The 20,791-nt window shown below is 32.9% G+C and overlaps 1 protein-coding gene across 4 annotated transcripts in view; it reads right to left on the minus strand.

The window, feature by feature from the left end:
- LOC128211429 (uncharacterized) overlaps nucleotides 1-20,791 on the minus strand; it is a 66,275-nt gene that overhangs the window by 12,166 nt on the left and 33,318 nt on the right. For all 4 annotated transcript variants that reach the window (XM_052916209.1, XM_052916210.1, XM_052916208.1 and 1 more), the window contains 8 exons: nucleotides 19,846-19,950; nucleotides 18,596-18,699; nucleotides 14,027-14,275; nucleotides 12,224-12,448; nucleotides 11,812-11,845; nucleotides 4,436-5,134; nucleotides 2,852-3,081; nucleotides 1,499-1,655 (listed from right to left, as the gene is read on the minus strand). In XM_052916209.1, the coding sequence (XP_052772169.1) occupies nucleotides 1,499-1,655; nucleotides 2,852-3,081; nucleotides 4,436-5,134; nucleotides 11,812-11,845; nucleotides 12,224-12,448; nucleotides 14,027-14,275; nucleotides 18,596-18,699; nucleotides 19,846-19,950 (1,803 nt within the window). The remainder of the gene's footprint in view (nucleotides 1-1,498; nucleotides 1,656-2,851; nucleotides 3,082-4,435; nucleotides 5,135-11,811; nucleotides 11,846-12,223; nucleotides 12,449-14,026; nucleotides 14,276-18,595; nucleotides 18,700-19,845; nucleotides 19,951-20,791) is intronic.

A 20,791-nucleotide genomic window follows, 5' to 3' on the forward strand; every position in this document is an offset into this window, starting at 1 on the left:
ATCTTACTTGATTAAATAAGGTTAAATAGATGGGAGCCTGTGTGTAGAGTTTCAATGCAATACATGATGTATTCGGTGAGGTATTGACTTAAAAGTGGTTACATGCAAAACCTTAACCAGAATTTCTATGTCGAATAAAAAAGGAGCCATTTTTTTAATTTAATGCAAACTGGAGTTATCTTACTTGGTTATTTAAGTAGATTGGATGGTTGAGTACCATTGTATAAAGTCTCAATGCAATCCATCAAGTAATTGCTGAGATATTACCCTATGTGTGCTTACATGCAAAACCTTAACCAGAATGTCTAAGTCAAATAATAAAGGCCCATAATTTGCATTATATTAAAAAAACTGTTATCTGGGAATACATATCTAATGTTTCAATGCAATACATGATATATTTGCTGAGATATTGACTTAAATGTGGTTACATGCAAAACCTTAACCAGAATTTCTAAGTCGAATAATAAAGGGCAATTATTTTGCATTAAATGCAAACTAGAGTTATCTAACTTGGTTAATTAAGTAGGTTGAATTGTTGACTACCATTGTATAAAGTCTCAATGCAATACCTCAAGTAGTTGCTGAGATATTAACCTATGTGTGCTTACACGCAAAACCTTAACCAGAATTTCTAAGTCGAATAATTAAGGGCAATTATTTTGCATTAAATGCAAACTAGAGTTATCTAACTTGGTTAATTAAGTAGGTTGGATTGTTGACTACCATTGTATAAAGTCTCAATGCAATACCTCAAGTAGTTGCTGAGATATTAACCTGTGTGTGCTTACACGCAAAACCTTAACCAGAATTTCTAAGTCGAATAATTAAGGGCAATTATTTGTATTATATTCAAATAATTGTTATCTAACCTCATTAATTTAGTATGTAAGATAGTTGGGAATACATATCCAAAGTTTCAATGCAATAACTGATGTATTTACTGAGACAATGATTTAAAAGTGCTTACATGCAAAACCTTAACCAAGGTGTGACGCCAACGCCGACGCCGCCGCCAACGCCGATGCCAGGGTGTGTAGTATAGCTCTCCTTATTTTTCGAATAGTCGAGCTAAAAATCTCAACTTGACCTTAAACTTTAAGAAACCACGATGAGCCCACAGACCTTAACCAAATTTCTTAAGTCAATGATTGGCCATAATTTGTATTAAGGATAATAAAGAACTATGTGAACTCATAGTGTCATGGTCCTGAAAAACTGTGTGATGTATTTATAGTAAATTGAATGAAATGTATTGGAACTAAAGGTGAACATGCCGACCTGCCCTTTAACTTGAACAGGACACAAATGTAGGGGCGAGTTGTAAACCCTCCTTATTATCAAATAGTTGAGCTAAATATCCATACACAATTGAATTTGACAGATCGATAACAAATAATTTTAAAAGATCAAATGGAAACTAAATCTAAGACATAAAAGAAATAATCCAGTTTAAAGAATCACTGACACATAATAACATACAAATGGTAACAATTACCTTCTATAATGCCACAGACATGTCCACACATTGGACAGACCTTTTTAAACTCAAACTGCTTCAAAATGCATTCTTTGCAGAACATGTGTCCACACTTGAGGGGATAAGGGTCTTTCACTGTATCCATACATATGACACAATCCTCATCTTCATTTTCCTGTTGGTGTTATATTATTATTAAAAAAAGTTATACAAGACTTACAGAATATGGCTAACAATGTAGACAGTGATTTAGTAAATTGACGTTGTAAGTGTCAAATGTAGTAATAACATTTAACATGTACAAGTATAAATAACTTTACGTTGTACTACTTTTTTCAATCACTATCTCCCTGGTCATTGATGTACTGTTCTTTAACAAGAGATTCAAGGGCGTTTCAGATAACAATCAGACTACCAGTATACAAGGCTTGACATTGTCAACAATTTCGTCTCATTACTGTTTTTGGAATTGCACATGCTGAATGAATTTGCCCGTGCAATTAATAAACCTCTGATTTCAAGCTATTTTACGAGAAAAAAAATGTATCTTTCCATCTATAAATACAATTACTTGCAAGAACTTCTTGTTCGGCATTTTCTCATGATTGACAAACAAGCCTATGGCGGTCAGAGTTTTTTTCCAAATTTAACAGGAGCCATCGCCTGACGTGTTTATAAAGGGCCAAGAATGATAGCTTGTTGGACACGGGTAACTATTTAAGTAGTGTATTAATGCAATGATAGGCCGTGCTTATTGAATTATATACAAAATTGTATACAATGTAGATATCATAAAGTATAGTGGGGATGATTCAGCAAATATGAGCATTGAAAGGACAGCACTATGCTTCTTTGACGGAAATTGTATTACGATGCCATAGACAAGTATAGATATACATTGATATATGGGTGCAGCACATCAATTGAAATATGCATTAACTTAGCTTCTCTTTTTCTGTTATTTTAATAATTCCAGTCACTTAATGAGTAACATAAGATGTTTCTTGCAATAAATTAGCATCTTACCTTGTTAGCGAGATGGACGAAAAAGATAATATATTATTTTTAGCACAAACGCCTTATTTCCTTTGAACCGTTACATTTGTTTTTTCTAAAATCTTCCATCAAATACCAGAATAGTTTGACAGGATAAATGAGTGTAAGTAAGCTACATTTGAAAAAATAATGTATTTGAAAATGCATAAACCTTTGCCCAAGATGATCCCTTGAGTAAATAATGTCCTCGAAATAATAAGTGCAGGTAGACTCATATTTTTATCTTGAAAGTTCAACGCGACATCATTTTTCTAAGCTTGAAATTATTGTTCATAACAGCTAACCAGGATGTTAGCTGTTATCATAAATATTTACCAGGGCACTTTGTGCGAAAGGGGTATCCTTGTTCAAATCTGTTTCATCATGGCTGTGTGAAGAAGTTTCACGAAGAGCATCTTCAAGAATTGCAGTCCTCGTTGCTTCAAACTCCTCTGTGTCATAGCAAACAACGACAACGTGAACTGCTTTACCTTTCAATTCTTTTCTACAAAAAGCATGAAAGCTTTTCCACAGTATGCTAGCACAAAATTTAACATCATTGACACCTGTAAACAAAAAGTAAAATTTACTTTGTCGAAAGCTAAACAATTAATTCCATCTTCATAACTATGAATAGTTATGAAGCTACACATGTAATGTATTAATTTAAACATTTTATTCATCAGAGGACATCGCAATGAATAGGAAAAATAGTCAAAATGCTACAAATTGTAAAATACTTTCGAAGCCTAAGCTGTCTATCTCGTTCAATTTGAACTTGCACAAAAATGTTATGAAACATGACCAAACAACAAACAACTTTCTTTTGATTCAAGCAAATTGTGTGTTGTTTTTTAAGAACATTTTGTTTTTCTCGAAACCTGACTGGTGGTTGAATCTGACCAAAACTGTACACAACCACTGGTCGAATGGAGGTAAATAGGAAATACAAGTTGTTTGATCGGAAACCGAAATATACTTGGATATTGAAAACATGTTTTAAACGGATATTTATTCAGATTGGGTGTATTGTAGGTAAGATCAATGTCAAGATTATTATGGATAAATAAAATAAGGAAAATCAGTCTTAGATTTATAAAACCGATGAAATAGCAAGCCTTAACTGATACATATATACTGTGTTGACGTCATAACATTGTTTCACTGCTTTTAAAGAGAAAACACATTTTATCAATATATTATCACATTTGTGTCCATTGTTTTTTAAATAATAAACTTATTGCACATAATGATAATGCTCGGCATAGTGTGCAAAGTATTAATCTGTGCAACTTGTTTAACACTTTCAATTAACAAACCCTTTTAATTGTGTACTCTGACCTTTGGATGTGTCTTGTGACCTTGACCTAGGTATGAGGCCGGGTCAATGTTACAGCACATTGTCTCAATAAGGACAACATATGTACTAAGTTATATGGTTATCCATCAAGTTATAGCCCGGACACGAACTGTTACAGACAGACAAACAGACTGACGTACGGACGAAGTGCATTCCTTAAATCGCTTTCCTACTCCGTGGCAGGGGATAAACACATCCAAGAGCTTATTTCCTTGTAAATGTAAAATGTAACCCTTTAATTTTAGTCGTATGTGATTTGATCATCACCACATCCTATTTGGGCAAACATTGTGCCCTTAGATATTATAAATAGTATGTTTCCTCACACTGCAAACTGTAACATGTAGATATATGTAAATGCACAATAATAATTTATCTCTCTAGACATTTTATTCAGTTCACACACTGTCATATGATTCTGAATTTTATTAACAAAGACGATTTAATATATTCATATATATATTGCCACGGGTATGCAATACAATTCAAAACTATTGGTGTCAAACAAAAAGAGTTCTGGACATTCTCACAGAAGAGAAATAAACAGAAGGTTGACATACCTTTTCCAAGTAGCACAGTGGTGACCTTTCTCAGCTGCAATTCTTTAGACAATTCATCGAAAATGTGAGTGTATGCCGTCTGTAAATCATCTACTTTTTCTTTACTTTCTTTGTACTTCAGATTGCAAGGTAGTATCACATGCAATATTACCTTGTACTTTGAGCCACAGCCGCCTGTTGCAATCACATTGCCAGTTGTGTTGTTAAGTCGTTGTTTAAAGCGGACTTCTTCAAAATAAGATGTGTTTGCATTTACTTTGCCTTGAATATGTTTGGTTAATTTGCGAGGTTTTCCGTTTTCATCAATGGTTAAAACCACTGCATCCGTATCTACAGCAGATAAATCTCCCTTCAGTATTTCCAATTTATAGAAAGGTTCATTTATCAAAGCGACAGTTGTGTGATTTTCTTTCTTGAATTTCAAATGCATACCACTGTTTTCATTATCTGAACTATGTTTTGGCTTCCGTTCAAAACTGGATTCAAACGACCTGTGCTTATTGAGCTTATATTGTCGAAATCTTTTTTCATCAACAGGTTGCTGTCGATTGCAAAATTCATCTTGTATACTTTTAACGACATTTGCTTTGATATCAACAAAATGGATTTCCTCCAGTTTTGCTGCTGTTGTTCTGCTAAAATCGAAGACAGCCTGTCTGTATTCGACAACGCAAAGATCAAATGGAACACCAAATATTGCTGAAGGAAAGAACAGATAACTGCAATACTCAGAATTGTGTTACAGAGAACATTTGTCACAACATGCATGCTTTTTAAAAATTAAATGTCTTCATCTTTAAAAGATTGCTGAACGATTTCAATGACTTTATTTAAAAAAAGCTTTCTATTATACAAGGGGGTGTTCTTGTAAAAAAATTCAAGTGAGAGTGATTAAACCTGGATAAGAAACAAGATGATAGGCTATGGGATTAAAGTCTATTTAATTATTAGTTTTTAAGATGTAATACTGTTTCATCCCCAATCGCTAAAACTACATATTTTACCCATAAACAGGTGCGGTAGGTTTTGTAGAGGTACGGACATAGTAACCATTTCTATAGAATTCAGTATTTTGCTTTGCTTTAAAGTATTTAAGCATTATACTACATGTCTATTGTCAAGGATATTTGATAAGAATACACTTAATTAAAATCAAATGACCGAATAGTTACCTTAAGCCATTACAATTTAACTTGTATGTCTTTTTAACAATTATGAGTATGAACATGAATATATACGAGGGTTGATCTAAATTAAACATGATTGTTATCATATAGAAAATATGCTTTAGTATAGACATCCAAATATACATTAACACAAGAGAGCAGTGATGACCCTAAAACGCGCACCTAAGCAAAGGGCCACAACTCTGTGATAAAGCATTCATAAAAATGTTGCAATTAAAACATATCTTTACTGATGACGATGCCTTGTTTTATTTTTGTAAAGGGTCATGCAATGAAGATACCTGTAAAGTTTCATTGAATTTGGCCTGGTAGTTTCCGAGATGTTTTTTTAAAGCAAAACAGGAAGTTGGCCAGATTGTTGTTGTTGTTGATCAATCGCGACCCCTTGTTGTATTTTTGTAGAAAGTTACCCAAGGAAGCTTCTTGTAAAGTTTCATTGTATTTGGACTGGTAGTTTTAAAGGAGATGTTTTTTCAAGCAAAACAGGAAGTTGGCCATTTTGTTGTTGCTGTTGTTCAAAACTATCGTGACCCCTTGTTGTATTTTTGTAGAGGGTCACCCAAGGAAGCTTCCTGTAAAGTTTCATTGAGTTTGGAGTGGTAGTTTCAGAGGAGATGTTTTTTTAAAGCAAAACAGGAAGTGAGCCTTTTTGTTATTGTTGTTGTTATTGTTGTTGTTGTTGTTGTTGTTGTTGTTGTTGTTGATCAATCGTGACCCCTTGTTGTATTTTTGTGGAGGGTCACCCAAGAAAGCTTCCTTTAAAGTTTTATTGAATATGGACAGGTAATTTCAGAGATGTTTTTAAAAGCAAACAGGAAGTCGTCGAAAAGACATGCTTCCTTACAATGAAGAGTGCTTTATTCATACGTATGTGCAATGTCACTATAAGGATGCATGTCAAAATCAGCAAAGTCAAGTCTAGAAAAGCAGACACCATGAATGATTTTTTTACCAGAAGAAATACTAAGTCTAACACGGAAAAGACATTTAAAACCCGCTGCAAGAAGTTCTATTTACATCATCAATCGCAAAATCCGTTGTAAAAATTGTATGCATAATTCCATGCATACCACAGGTATAGTTTATACGTATGTATATGTTGAGTACCGGTCATTTGTTAAATAAATGTGTGACTGTCCTACTGACTCAATTAAACAATTTTGATGAGTTTTCTTGTTAACATGTAGGTACAAATTGATGTATTATTAAGCATTGATGTGTTAAATGAATGTATTATATTCATGTTTCTTTATGTTTTCGTATTACATTTTAATACGTACCTTTCTGAAATCCCATTCTAAGTGTTTTACATGTCAAAACGATCATTAATTCTAGTTATAGGCCATGATGAAGAACTTTATGTAATAATGCTTCTTAACAATATGTATTTTTGCGGTACTGTTCAAAATGTGTTTTCTCATTTGTGTTTTTAGTATTATTTGCATCACATCTTATTTAGTGTGTGTGTGTGCGTGCGTGCGTGCGTGCGTGCGTGCGTGCGTGTGTGTGTGTGTCTGTGTATGTTCTTTCAGAAGGCCGCATTGAAAATAAAACGTGTGTTATGTTCTTCATAATATGATGCCAATGTCTAAATATGTTACCTCCTTTATATAAAGTTATTATTATTATTATTATTATTATTATTATTATTATTATTATTATTATTATTATTATTATTATTATTATTATTATGCAGCTAATGTCGGACAAATAACTAGGCCAATATGAAATCACCTAATTAATGATATATTATTATACCTCACATGACATGCCCATGTTTGATTCTCACATACCGACATTAGCTAATCCGTACTGTTACCCTGACATAACAATTCTCACCGGGTGATATTATGATATTACCCTCACATGGGTCTAAAAATAGACAATTGGAAACTCCACTAGATCGAGTCAACTTTTTGCAGAATTTTTCGACCTAAAACTTACATGTGAAAATAAAAACTGATTGAGAACTGATCGACAAATTTGTTATTGAATGATTTATCAATTTTAAAATGAAGTTTCTCATTATATGTATGTGTTAAATTTCTTTATAAATGTACCAGTAAATTTGATAAATAGAAAATCCTGTAAGAAGACGCTTAAGATAGAAAATCAATAAACCGGAAACAGTTTATCATATGACATAATAATAAAGCCGGAAAAAAATAATTCATTCATTATCTAGTTGATCATTATGTTCTTGTTGACTCCATGTAGATTTGTAGATAATTGAAGTTGTTTTGGTTATAATCATAAAATAAATATCAAATGTCACAGAGGGTGATAGCATATAATGTTAACCATCGAAGTATTATTCATTAAACTTATCTTATAGTAAAATCTAGAAATCCATAAATAGGATAATCGTGAGGGCCTAAAATTGCTCTCATAAAGATCACCATGACCTTGACCTATTCATCATAAATCCAAACAAGAGGGCCAAGTTGGCCCTTTATCGCTTACCTGATTAAAACTTTGTTCTATAGACTTGTTGATAATTAAAGGGCAATAACAGGGATTTGGCTTCTCTGATGTATTATGCCCATCCACATTCTCACCAAATTTTGTGATGATTGGACAAATGCTTAAAAACTTATTGATAGGACAAGAGCAATTTTAGGTAATTTCTATCATTAAAACGCAATCAATCTCTGGTAACTACAGTAATTTTGCTAATTATTTAAACAACCTTTCTGACAAATTTCCAGGATATGTGAGCTGAAAATGTTACTTCTAGAGTGTTAACAGGTTTTTCCATATTTGGGCTCTATGACCTTGTTTTTGACCCCAGATGACCCATATTTAAAATTGAGCTAGAAATCATCAAAACAACCTTTATGACAAATTTCCAGGATATTTGGGCTGAAAATGTTACGTCTAGAGTGTTAACAATGTTTTCCTTATTTGGGCTCTGTGACCTAGTTTTTGACGCCATATGACCCATATTCGAACTCGTCCGAGTGATTACTGGGACAAACATCCTGACCAAGTTTCGTGACAATTGAGGCAAAAATGTGACCACTAGAGTGTTAACAAACTAAGTGTGGACGGATGCCAGACCACGGACAATCATCAATCATTATAGCTCACCCTCAGCCTACGGCTAAGGTAAGCTAACAAGAGCCGTCGTAAGACAGCGCGCTCGACTACGCCGCTTTGACTTAGAAGTGAATACAATAACGATGTAATATTACCAAGTCTCTTTAGGTCAAACCTAGCTAAAAGTATTTGATACATAAGGTGACTTTGATGCTGCCCTCCCACCAGGTCGCCCAAACAATGATGCATTAGTCAAAATGGTGTTATGTTCTTGTTGTTAGATGGTCATAAATAATTTTGAATTTTATTCTAATATTATTTTAAGTGCATTGAATGAACGGTATAGAAGATTTTTATTAAAATCCCAACTTGCCCTTAACTTTTACTTGCCTAAAACTTTAACCTAAGTCAATCAGGGGCCATAACTTGTATTAAGGATAAGGAGTTATGTAACCTCATTGGGTTAAGGTCCTGAACAATTGTGTGAAGTATTACTTCAATTGAATGAAGGGTATAGAAGTAATTAATAAATATCCCAACCTGCCCAAAAACTTTAACCTAAGTTCCATAGTCATTCAGGGGCCATAATTTGTTTCAAAGATAATATGGAGTTATCTAATCTCATTATGTGATGGCTCTGATCAACTGTGTGAAGTATCAAGTCAATTGAATGAATGGTATTGGAGTTTTAAGTGAAAATCCCAACTTGCCTTAAAACTTTAACCTGCCCTAAAACTCTAACCTAAGTCAATCAGGGGCCACAACTTGTATTAAGGATAATATGGAGTTATGAACCCTCAATGTGTGATGGTCCTGAAAAACTGTGTGAAGTATTAAGTCAATTGAAGAACGGGTTTAAAAGTTAATAATAAATATCCCAACCTGCAACCTGCACGTAAACTTTAACCTAAGTTCCATAGTCAGGGGCCATAATCTGTGTAAAGAACACTATGTAGTTATCTAACCTCATCATGTGATGGCCCGGAACACCTGTGTGAAGTATTAGGTCAATTGAATGAAGGGTATTGGACTTATAAGTGAAAATCCCAACTTGCCCTAAAACTTTAACCGGATGCCGACAGTGATGACGGGCGAGTAGTATACCCCACCTATTCTTTGAATAGTCAAGCTAAAAATCACTTACTGACCATGACCTATTTGCAGTTTCTCACATCAAGTAGTTTTAGATTCAAAAGGGTTACAACAACGACGAAGCAGAGGATGATAATATCTGCTTTGCCGACGACACAACAATTACAAACTAACTAAGAATAGGCATGCACTGTTACCATTAAAGAATTTAAGAGCGTATTATGGCTTTCATCATATTGACTTATTAATAATAAACAACTTCAAAACAACTTGTGGGCGTCTTTGTGTGTAAATTATCTATGAATATGTACTTGAAAAATAATATAAGGACTTCAAAACAATTATGAATGAGAGTTACACTGTTGCAACAAAAGTTTTTATAAAGTCCACTTAAAAGTAGTTAAAAGCAAATACACAGCAGGACAGAGAATTAACCTTCTCACCTGTAGAGCTATTGTATTTCTAAATAAACAGCTTGTAAAAAAAATGATTATTCAATCCATTGAAACCAGTATACCTTAAAACTGGACAGGACACATTTTGAGTGTGAAGTAAATAACATTATACCTAAATATCAGGTTGTAAGTGACATAAGGTGGACAAGAAATACATTTGCAAACTCTTAACCTGGAATGGTGACCCTGACATATCCTGTTTATGAAGTTAGTGTTATCGGAAATATGAGGTATATATGAAGACAAATAGTTATAGTCAAGACATGTGATAAGCATCCACTTGATAAAAGGCCATTCAAAGGGACTCAAGATATACGAGGTATATTCGGAAAGTTCCCTGACTGTACAAATAACTTTGTTATTTTTCAACGTAGAGCTTTGAAACTTCGGTCAAGTTGAGACACATATATAATTATTCATTTTGATAATAAGCGGACATTCGCCTAAGTCAATACATTCTAAATATATTGTATCCATAGCAACATAATATTTGCTGTTGTGGAGCAAGCCTTATATATTCCTATAATGTTCACATTAAACGCATTTTGTAACGTTAAAAAACGCGGGAAACGTCATCTTGACGTCGAACCACAACATGACGTCATTAGTAAAATACGCATGACATCATTTGAGCAGACACCGCCTTGCAAAACAAATTCCAAAACAGGTGCTCAAAGCAAACATGCAACGCATGCAATTGACTTAAGATTGCTAATAATAATACTTGCTATTGTTATAAAGAGGCAAATGTTTAGATTTTAAGGGTCGGCAAAAGTCAATTGAGGAACCAAAATTTTAAATGTTTCAAAAAATCAACTTCTATTTAGTTTGAGATTCAATATTTAACAAGCATGGCTCATATATCCCATGCAACATGAAAATCTGTAATTAGGAATTGAACATTTTTGCAAAATAATATAATTTTATCAGATTTCAAATCAAAAAGCATTTACGTTTTCCCGAAATGTCTTAATACAAAAAGAATGTTTGTGAGTCAAATTTATCGGAATGCAGCCGAATCAACAATGTTGTTGGACTTTGTGTTGATTGCAACTATTTTAAAAAAGATAATATGCATTTTTGTAACCTCAGAATTGAATTTCATACACGAAATTTATTTATTTTTTTAATAACTTTCTTATTTGACAAAATATCATCAAGATCTCTTAAGACATTGTTGAATAGTCTGGGGCATTTTGACATTAAAATGAGGTACTAATTTTGACAGACCTTCCCGTTATGTGAATGCTTTTTGATCAAAAGTTTGTTAAAAAAATTGTTTAACTCTTAAACTAACTCAAAACTTGTCGCCAAGAAAAAATGTTTCGAATTGACACTCCCATAAAAGATTTTTCCTCAGGGCTATTAAACATGTATTTTTTAACTGTTTTAGTTTTTGACATTCCCCATCCACTATTGCATCGCTGTCAACTTAAAAGATTTCACAGTGTCCATTCTAACTAATATATGTAATAATTCTTGATGTGGTATCATTATGATACAGTTTTTTCCTATTTTTGTCTATTCTCATTTCTTTATGCATTCCAGATTGAGTTCTTTATTCAAACCTACAGAAATATGAATAATTATGTAAAATGGTTACCTTGGGCCATTTTTGCTTCAACCTGCTTGAAAGCCTGAAAAAATAGTCATACAGATATGACAACTTTATAACCTCCAGGTTAAAAGTATGGTATGAAACAAGGGTTTTCAACACTTGAAATTGTAAAATTAAGTAAAATAAAACAGGAAAGCAATAAATCAAATTTATAGTGCAATATGTTAAACTATTTTGTCATGCTGTATCATTTTAAAACACTTTTATATCAGTCTATTGGCAAACCTAAAGTCATTCATTAACATTGTCAATAACAAAAATGTAAGTGCCTTTAACTTGGTTAAAGTGATGGTCGCAATATCAAATGCTTCTAGTAATATAAGAAAGAATGTTCAGCTTGATCATTTACTCATGACATTGAATGGTTTGATGTGATTCCTCAATTTTCTATCCATACCTGAAATGTGTTTTCCTCTTTCTCATATATGACAATTTTTATTTCTTTCAGATGGCTCGTGTCGCCATTGAGTTCTACAAAGTCACAGACAGCAAGGAAGATCGCGTTTGCTGCATCTTTGGGATTATAACCCAGATTGCCAGTTCCAAGTGCCGGCAGAGCAATGGAGTGGCAGCTCATTTTGTTTGCTTCATTCAACAGCATTCGAACCATTGCCCGCATATTCTGTAAATATTGAAGTATTAGAAAAAAAAATCATCAGAGAATTCAGGTGTCCTAGATTAAGCACAAGAACACACTCTTGAGTAACATCATGTCTAAGTGGTAGTATCGTTCAGGGAAGACCACCCCACCCTTTCTAAATATTTGGTTTCCATGACCCTTTTAACCCTTACCATGATATCTTATAAACATAAATGGCTTAAAGTAACTCACTCATGGTTTGTTACATGCCATTTTTATTTAATTATGAAATAAATTGTAGCAAATCATAAGGAGTGTTAAAACAAAAATACCAAAAGCTGGAATATTTCAGAAAATGTTGATATTTGCTCAAATATCGTCTTTGAAGACCATAATTTTCAATGGTTACTGTAGTGTTGCATGATTGGTTGATTGACATTATCACGTGATGTTATATCAATGTATCGTTAACAGGTCAACATATCCAGAACTTTTGGTAATGTCCCGATGGCCGTGAGAACAAGCTGGCAATTGTTTACGTTTTTCTAAACTTTAACGGCGTGTCAGGGTTTGAACCCCATTAAAACCAAAATACTTTTTCTGCTATAACTGTATTTTTTTTCTGCAATTTCTATAACATAGAGTAAAACAATGATAAAAAAGTGTTTTCAGATGCATTACCGGGAAAACTAATTTTTGGTCCAAAAACATGAGCGAGTCACTTTAAGTTATTGAACAAATTAAATTCATACCTACATACTTGGCTTTAAGATGTGCTAAGTACATATGCATTTGTAATAAATGTTTTATTACATATTAAACATTTTCATTTAGTTCCAACTTTGTGACAATTTTGGTTTTGATTTATATTAAAAAGCAGTTTGACATATCCAATAATGAATTAAGTGAACTTACATTTAATGGAAATAGGGATCTAGTTTACAGGCCCCAATTTCTCTAAACTTCTTAAGTCACTTAGAACAGGATTAAGCTAATCTCATTATTTTTGGTTTTCAATAAAATGCGTAATATTGACTTCTTTAAAAGTTTTATGCTTAAGATGACAATTATTGTAATGATAATCACAATAAACCATTTTTCATTTATCAAAGTTCAATGTAAGTTTGTATTTTGGCTACCGGGTTAATTGAAATAAGCTACTTAAGCCTGTTAAGCTTAAGAAGTTTCGATAAATTGGGGCCTGGTGGTTAAGTTGGCGCCTTTGAAGTTACAGTTTTTTTACATGTACATTAAAACTAATGAATTTTGCAAGACTCTCATGACTTTACTTATATTACGTTTAAGGCACCAGCTTACCACCAGCTTATTATCAGCTTACCAGATCACATTCTTGAAAAAGAAACTATTTAAGAAGAAACCCTTAACATTATTTTGTATCTTTATTCTTATCCCTTGAAACCAGCTGCAGTTATATGTCAAATTGCAAGAGATTGGCCAAATTAATATACTGCCATCTATGACCGTGCCAACCAACATGATGATTAAAACAGTCATTATTATAACTTATACTAACTGTTATAGAAATAGGTCATAACATTACAAAATTAACTATACCCTTTTTATCAAAATGATATGCCTTCTGTGAATTAGATATCATACCGATAGACAGATATCCTTCTGGTCATTCTGGTCAATGTCTTTCAATGGCTCGAGGGCACAGTGAAAGATATGCTTACAGTTGCTTAGATCAAAGGGCTTAGTAACTATGTAATCCCAGAAGTTGATCTTTTTAGCTTCTTTATTCACAGCTTTTTGCAGTTTTTTCCCTGCATGTTTATTTATCTTTGCAGACACATGTCCATGTTCCAAGTCCAAGTCTTCACTTGTCGAGTTAACAATCACATCTGCCTGAAATAAATAAGAGAAAAAAAGTCATGAATCTAAAGTGCAGAACCACATTCCACCAATGAACATGCATTAAAAATATTTTAAAAATGATAAAGCAGATTTATAGCTAGGGGCTCAAAGTTAAAGGTCATGATTGTCCGATTTTGCCATGATGAGTCAGGCACAATATTGATCCTTACTATAGCTGAGACACATACATAATGAAATGCCTACGATTTATATATGTAGTTGTAGGCTTTTGATGAGTTTTTTTCCGTCCATTTCAAGCCAAAATATGTTTGTTTACTTTTCACTTTAAACGGACACCACCCACATCGATGGATGGATTTAGTTAAAAAATGCAGTAGAAAACCGGGTACTGTTAGCATCAGAAGACAACAACAAATGAAAGTAGTTTATTATTTTAAAGTTTCGAAAATAACACTAGTTTTTACATAGAATGATTATGTATTAAAAACAAATAGACATAACATGGCATCATTGTGCACTGTCAATGTGTGAAGGTGTGAATAACTCCCTCTACCTTAAAGCCGCTTCCTTGTTATTACCAAGAGAACAAACTGTTGCGATGTCATTGTTGTTTGTTCCATTATACCACATGTTTGAAATACTTTACTTAGTTGTTGAGAATATTAAAGTACAAAAGGCAGTCCAAAGGATGGATGTATCCCCTGCCGTTGTTTTTTAAGAAAGTTAGGTTTTTTCTAAATACTGACATAATGAAATTGAAAAGATCCCGGAGAAATGTTTATGTTGTCACAACAAAAGTTTCCAATAAGTAGGTCACTCAATGAGGAAAACATTTGTACCGAGTTATATGGTAATCTTTCAATGCATAAGTAAGTCATAGCGCGGACTCGAGCATGTGCACTTGACCTTTAAATGTCTTGGTGACCTTGCCTTTTGAGGTATGGACCTGGGTCAAGGTCACTGCACATCATCTTAATGAGGAAAACATTTGTACCAAGTAATATGGCAATCCATCAATGCATAGGTAAGTTATAGTGCAGACACAAGCGTGTACTCTGACCCTTAAATGTCTTGCATGACCTTGACCTTTGAGATGTGGACCTTGGTCAAGGTCACTGCACATCATCACAATGAGGAAAACATTCGTACCAAGTTATATGGTAATCAATCAATGCATAAGAATAAAAGGCTGTACCTTATAAGATTCATGTCAACAACACATAATTTGAGGGCTTCATGTAGAGGATTCAGGGATAACAGATTTAAATTGTTGTTTACTGATAACTTAATGCAGCATTGTAATCAACATCAAAATCATGATAAATTGACGAAATGTTACAAGTGATGAAGGTAAAAATATAATATTATTTTGTTTAGTTTACTTTTGTCCCTATTTTCTATTATATTTCAATAACAACATCACTGTGTGGGAACGGACACCGGATATAGCTCAGAAAGTGATCAAACGATAAGCGTTAGGTTTTGACACATGGACAGTTTTCTGTCATTTTTTTGTATTTTATGGTGATATATTTAGCAAAATTGAAGAGTTTTGAATTAATTGATACGGTGCAATATACGACTATGATGAAAATGTGTCTCTTCTTTTGTATAATAGCTCAATTCTCGCCGAAAGTTGCATGATCGCTCACAAATGTTCATTTATGTGGTACGATTTCAAACATAAATCAACAAATTGAAAACAAGAATAAAAACTGAATCGAGCGATTTCATTGTAATTACATTATCTAGTAATGGGTAAAATATCAATATGATATATTTTGTTGTTACGGAGATATCCATACCTTTTGATGCCTTGGAAGTGTACTGGGGATAGATGAAGCAAATAAATAACTGCACAGGGGATAGCTATTAAGTGGACTGAGGATAGTAACGATGTATTTAGAAAAACGAGACTGTGATAATGATTACGGCTTTTTATCTATACGCGAGCTCGAGGGAAATTGTTAGATGTTGTCCATATCGAGGGATGAGAGCAAAAACATGTTGTTGTTTTTTGTATCTGTATGCACTTAAAACTGTTTCATTCATACATATTAGTCAACCATGATGTGTTTTTTCACAAGCATCAAGATCTAAATATTTGAAATACGCCGGTAATCTGATTTATTGAGAAACATAAAACATATGGCCGTAGAATTTATGTGGTGTTTGCTATTCATATATATATAATATTGCTTTGTAAATCAAGTAAGTACGTTTTTGCAAAAAGAAAGTCACCAGTAGGGATATTGTGATCAAATTTGGAACACGTAAAGCTTTGTTCTAAGCTTGGGTCGATGTTGGTATTACTTAGAACAAAATAATGGTCTCTGCTCGTTCACTTCAGTGAGACAGAATGTATTGAGACCAACCCTGATATTTACGCAGCTTGCATATATACGTTCATTTAGGAGAGCACGGATCAAAGTCATTGTTAACTAAAGTTTGCTCAATAATTTCTTATCAAATTGTACTCTCACTTTTTGCAGATTATTTGAAAGTTCGAAATAGACATATACATGTATAGTGTATATTAACAGTGTTACTATAAATGTTTTTCTCATTTTACATGTTATCACCAGGACACACATTTCTCAACTTTGAAACTATCTCCAGTACATAATACGGCTATCCCCAGTACAGTACTGTACTTAAACAGTTTAATAGTTACATTGCCATTTCTTAAAATAAAAATAGTTGAGCTTATTCTTGTGAAATCCTTCGATTCAGATTTTTTATTAATTCGATATATTTCCTAAAAATAACAATACTCGTCGAAATTCAGTAAGTTTTGAGGTGATCATCTAAGATTTGAAGAACCCTTTTACGAGGTCTGCTAAATCGTAAGCACTTTAAAGTATAACATAGGCTAAATTAAGCATTCAGCTATTAGTTCAAACATTTGCTTCATTTGTGGATACGGTAGATATGCGTTAACACAGCAAGATCTTACCTCTGGTAAATTAAAACAACTGCATAATTGTCTGTTTACTTATCACTTTTTTTAGCTATATCCGGTGTCCCTTCCCACACAGTGAACATGTTTGACTGCATTGTTTTCTTTATTATTTTGTTGGTGGGAAAATTTTCCATGTGTATGATAAACATTTTATTTTATATTGAGTATTTTTTTGATAGATTGCAACAGATTATCTTTTCCATACAATTTTTCAAGTAAAATTTAAGTGTACTCTGTATAATAAACATCTTTAGGCATATACAACAACAAGAAAGGTTGCCATGTGATGAAACCAGGTTTTCAATGATTGACAGAAGAACTTCAGCTTGTGTCTGTTTTTCTATTTGTAATAATAGTGACCTTGATCCAAGCGCAATCCCATGAAAGGTCTCCATTAACTCTTCTTTCATACCAAGTTTTGTCAAGATATGTCAACCCTGACTAAAGTTATTCAGTTTCAACCATTTTTCTATTTTTTAGTAACAGTGACCTTGACCCTAGGGACCCCAAATGCAATCACATGAAAGGTCTTCATAAACTCTTTCTTTATACCAAGCTTGGAAAAGATATGTGGACCCTAACTTAAGTTATTCAGTTTCAACTGTTGTTTTTTTGTAACAGTGACCTTGACTTTGACCCAAGGGACCCCAAACGTAATCCCATGAAAGGTTTTCATAAACTCTTCCTATAAACCAAGTTTGGTGAAGATATATCAACCCTAACTAAAGTTATTCCATTTCAACCGTTTTCTATTTTTAGTAACAGTGACCTTGACCTTGACCCTAGGGACCCCAAACCCAATCCCATGAAAGGTATCGATAAACTCTTCATATAGACCAAGTTTTGTGAAGATATGTCAACCTTTACTGAAATTATTTTGTTTTATAGGTGAGTTTGGCACGGACCGGCAGCCCGCCCAAACAACGATGTTCGTCATTCTTATTACCAGTTTTCACTATGTGAAAACATGGTTAAAAAGAAAACCAGAAGGATAGGTCTTTTTCAAAATCACATTTGTATTGTATATTTTTGGAGTCAGTGCTTCAAATTGGTATCAATGGTTAATAGTTGTTATTCTGTTTTATCTTCTTTAACCTTATTTGCACTGATCAGCTAGTATTCGGATTTTTCAGAAGAGTTGACACAAGGTTCGAAAAAAATCAGAATTCCGAATAGGGCAAAACTGGGCTATGCACTTTACTGCCATGACAACATAACAGAAAATTTTAATCTTATGTCTAGTCAACAGCATAATATACTATATCTATTACCACTTTTAACATTTTATCCTTCCATCTAGTATATACAAGTTGATTTGCTACACAAATGCCTAATTCAGCCCTACAAAGAAAAGAGTCAAAGAACTAAAATATCCAATAGAATTTTACCTTGACATATACTATTTCTTCTTTCAAAACGTGAACTTTCAGTTTACTTGATTCTGTTCGGCTTCCTCCAGTTGTTTCATTTGCAGATCTTGAGGCTTCATTTTCTGCATGAAATACATCAAAACTTAAAACAACAATCTTATTATCTTTGTGTCCTTGATTATTGCTTTTAATTGTATGATGTTCAAAGAAATAGTAAGGTTTAAATATACCAACCAACATGCCTATATAAGCATTTTCAAATCTTATTAAGACATTGATTTCTTTTCTTTTTTTATACCCAGAAGCATTCTTCACATTAAGTATAAACTTTTTTAAACGGTAAAATATAAAGCATTATTTTAAGTTTTACTATTTTGTACTTCATGAAGACAAACATTCTGATCAAGTTTCACAAAGATGGAACCAAAAAAGCAGCCTCTACAGCATAAGTAAGTTTCTAAAAAGAAAAGGAATTCTCTATTGAGTAAACAAAGATTTGACCGTAAGTGAACTTATTTTTTAACCAAGACGGTAACCCAATTTCTAACCTGTTTAAAATTTCATCAATACATACATTCTGACCAATTTTCAGAAGAATAAAGTTGTGGCCTCAAACATGTACATCAGTGCTACTGCTTGAACTAAATAGCAGGGGAAGCACCCTGCTGCCCTTTTCCAGCACCTTATTGTCTTTTTATTACAACCTGCTGTGCCCTTTTGTTTGACTAAGTGTTGTTGTTTAAAATAAACTATATTTGAAATCTATTGGACATAAAGTCAAGACACTTCAGAAAAAAAAACATAAACTATTCTAACACTTAAGTAAAGATACTTTTGTACCATGCAGCTATGTTTTTTTATGATATTCATAACAAAAGATTAGTATTGAAAGTACAACACAAACGCAATATGAATTGGAACATTGGTCGTTGCAAGTGCCTCATTTAGGGTCATTCGATACCCATTGAAAGTGACCTTTCTGGCATAGCGCCCTTCACTTTCCAGATCCTGGCTGGAGCACGGATGTACACAAATAATTTAATGACGATAGACGTTGAATGCAGAAAGTCCTACCTACCACAATGGCTCATCCAAGCACTTTGTGTTCAGAGAGTTAAAAACAGAGGTAAAATTTAAATTAAAGATGGTTTGAGAATATCACTCCAGGAATAGTTCAGTATCTTTTCTTTACTTTATAACGCTAGTAGTGAAAACTTAAATAACAACTTCTAAATGGTACAAGACATGAAATACATGTAGTTAGTTACCTGCTGCCAGCGGCTTCTCAACAGTGTATGTAACTGAATCACTTTTTGTTTGATCGACCCCTTCTGGTGCATGTGCATGTACATCATTTGGTGAACTTCTTTCTTCTACAATAAAAGAAAAGCTATCATTCATCAAGAGGCAAACTATTGTGTGCTAATACTCTTTAGCTTATTGTGTTGGGTGATGACAATCTTGTTTTCATTCAAACATTCAAAATTGTCATCAATAGACTGATACAGAGAATTTGTTGCAAATGAAATGCAACCTATATCATTGCACAAACAACTTGAAAATCTAATTTCCCATTAAAATCCAGTCTCCATATGCAATAATTTATATCAATATATCCTAACTAATATATCAAGAACATTTTAAGTCAAATACATGATCTGTTTATTTTGAGATTTTTTTATAATTAAAAAAATATTTTCAACAGTAATTGAAAAAATATCAAAATAAACAGATCATATATTTCACTTAAAATTTTCATAATAATTTATGTATTAAGTAAGGATATATTAGTATAAATTATTGCATTTTTATAAAAAAAAATCATTTAAAAAGTTCTCAAACTGTGAATGTACATAGAGAAGCAGTCATATTTAAATAAAAAAAAATTATGGTCAAAACTTGATTTCAATGATAATATGAAAAATAAATTAATAAATACCAGTTACACTGTCAATTGTGATATCTCAAAACACTTAGTTTATGTCCTCCGTATTTTATCGAAAAACACTGATTAATAAAGAGAAATTTAAAAAAAATGTCTGAGAAACTAGTCGTTAAAAACATAAACATTTTACTAGAATGCACACAATGGAGCACTTTGCAGAATATTTAGACTAAAAATATTTTTTTGAAAATATTTTCAAGTACTGATTTACAAAGTATCTAGTATATATAATAAACACATGTGTACGTGTGTAGTCTTCTGGCAAATAT

This window comes from Mya arenaria, chromosome 12, assembly GCF_026914265.1.
Source record: "Mya arenaria isolate MELC-2E11 chromosome 12, ASM2691426v1".
Lineage (NCBI taxonomy): Eukaryota > Metazoa > Mollusca > Bivalvia > Myida > Myidae > Mya > Mya arenaria.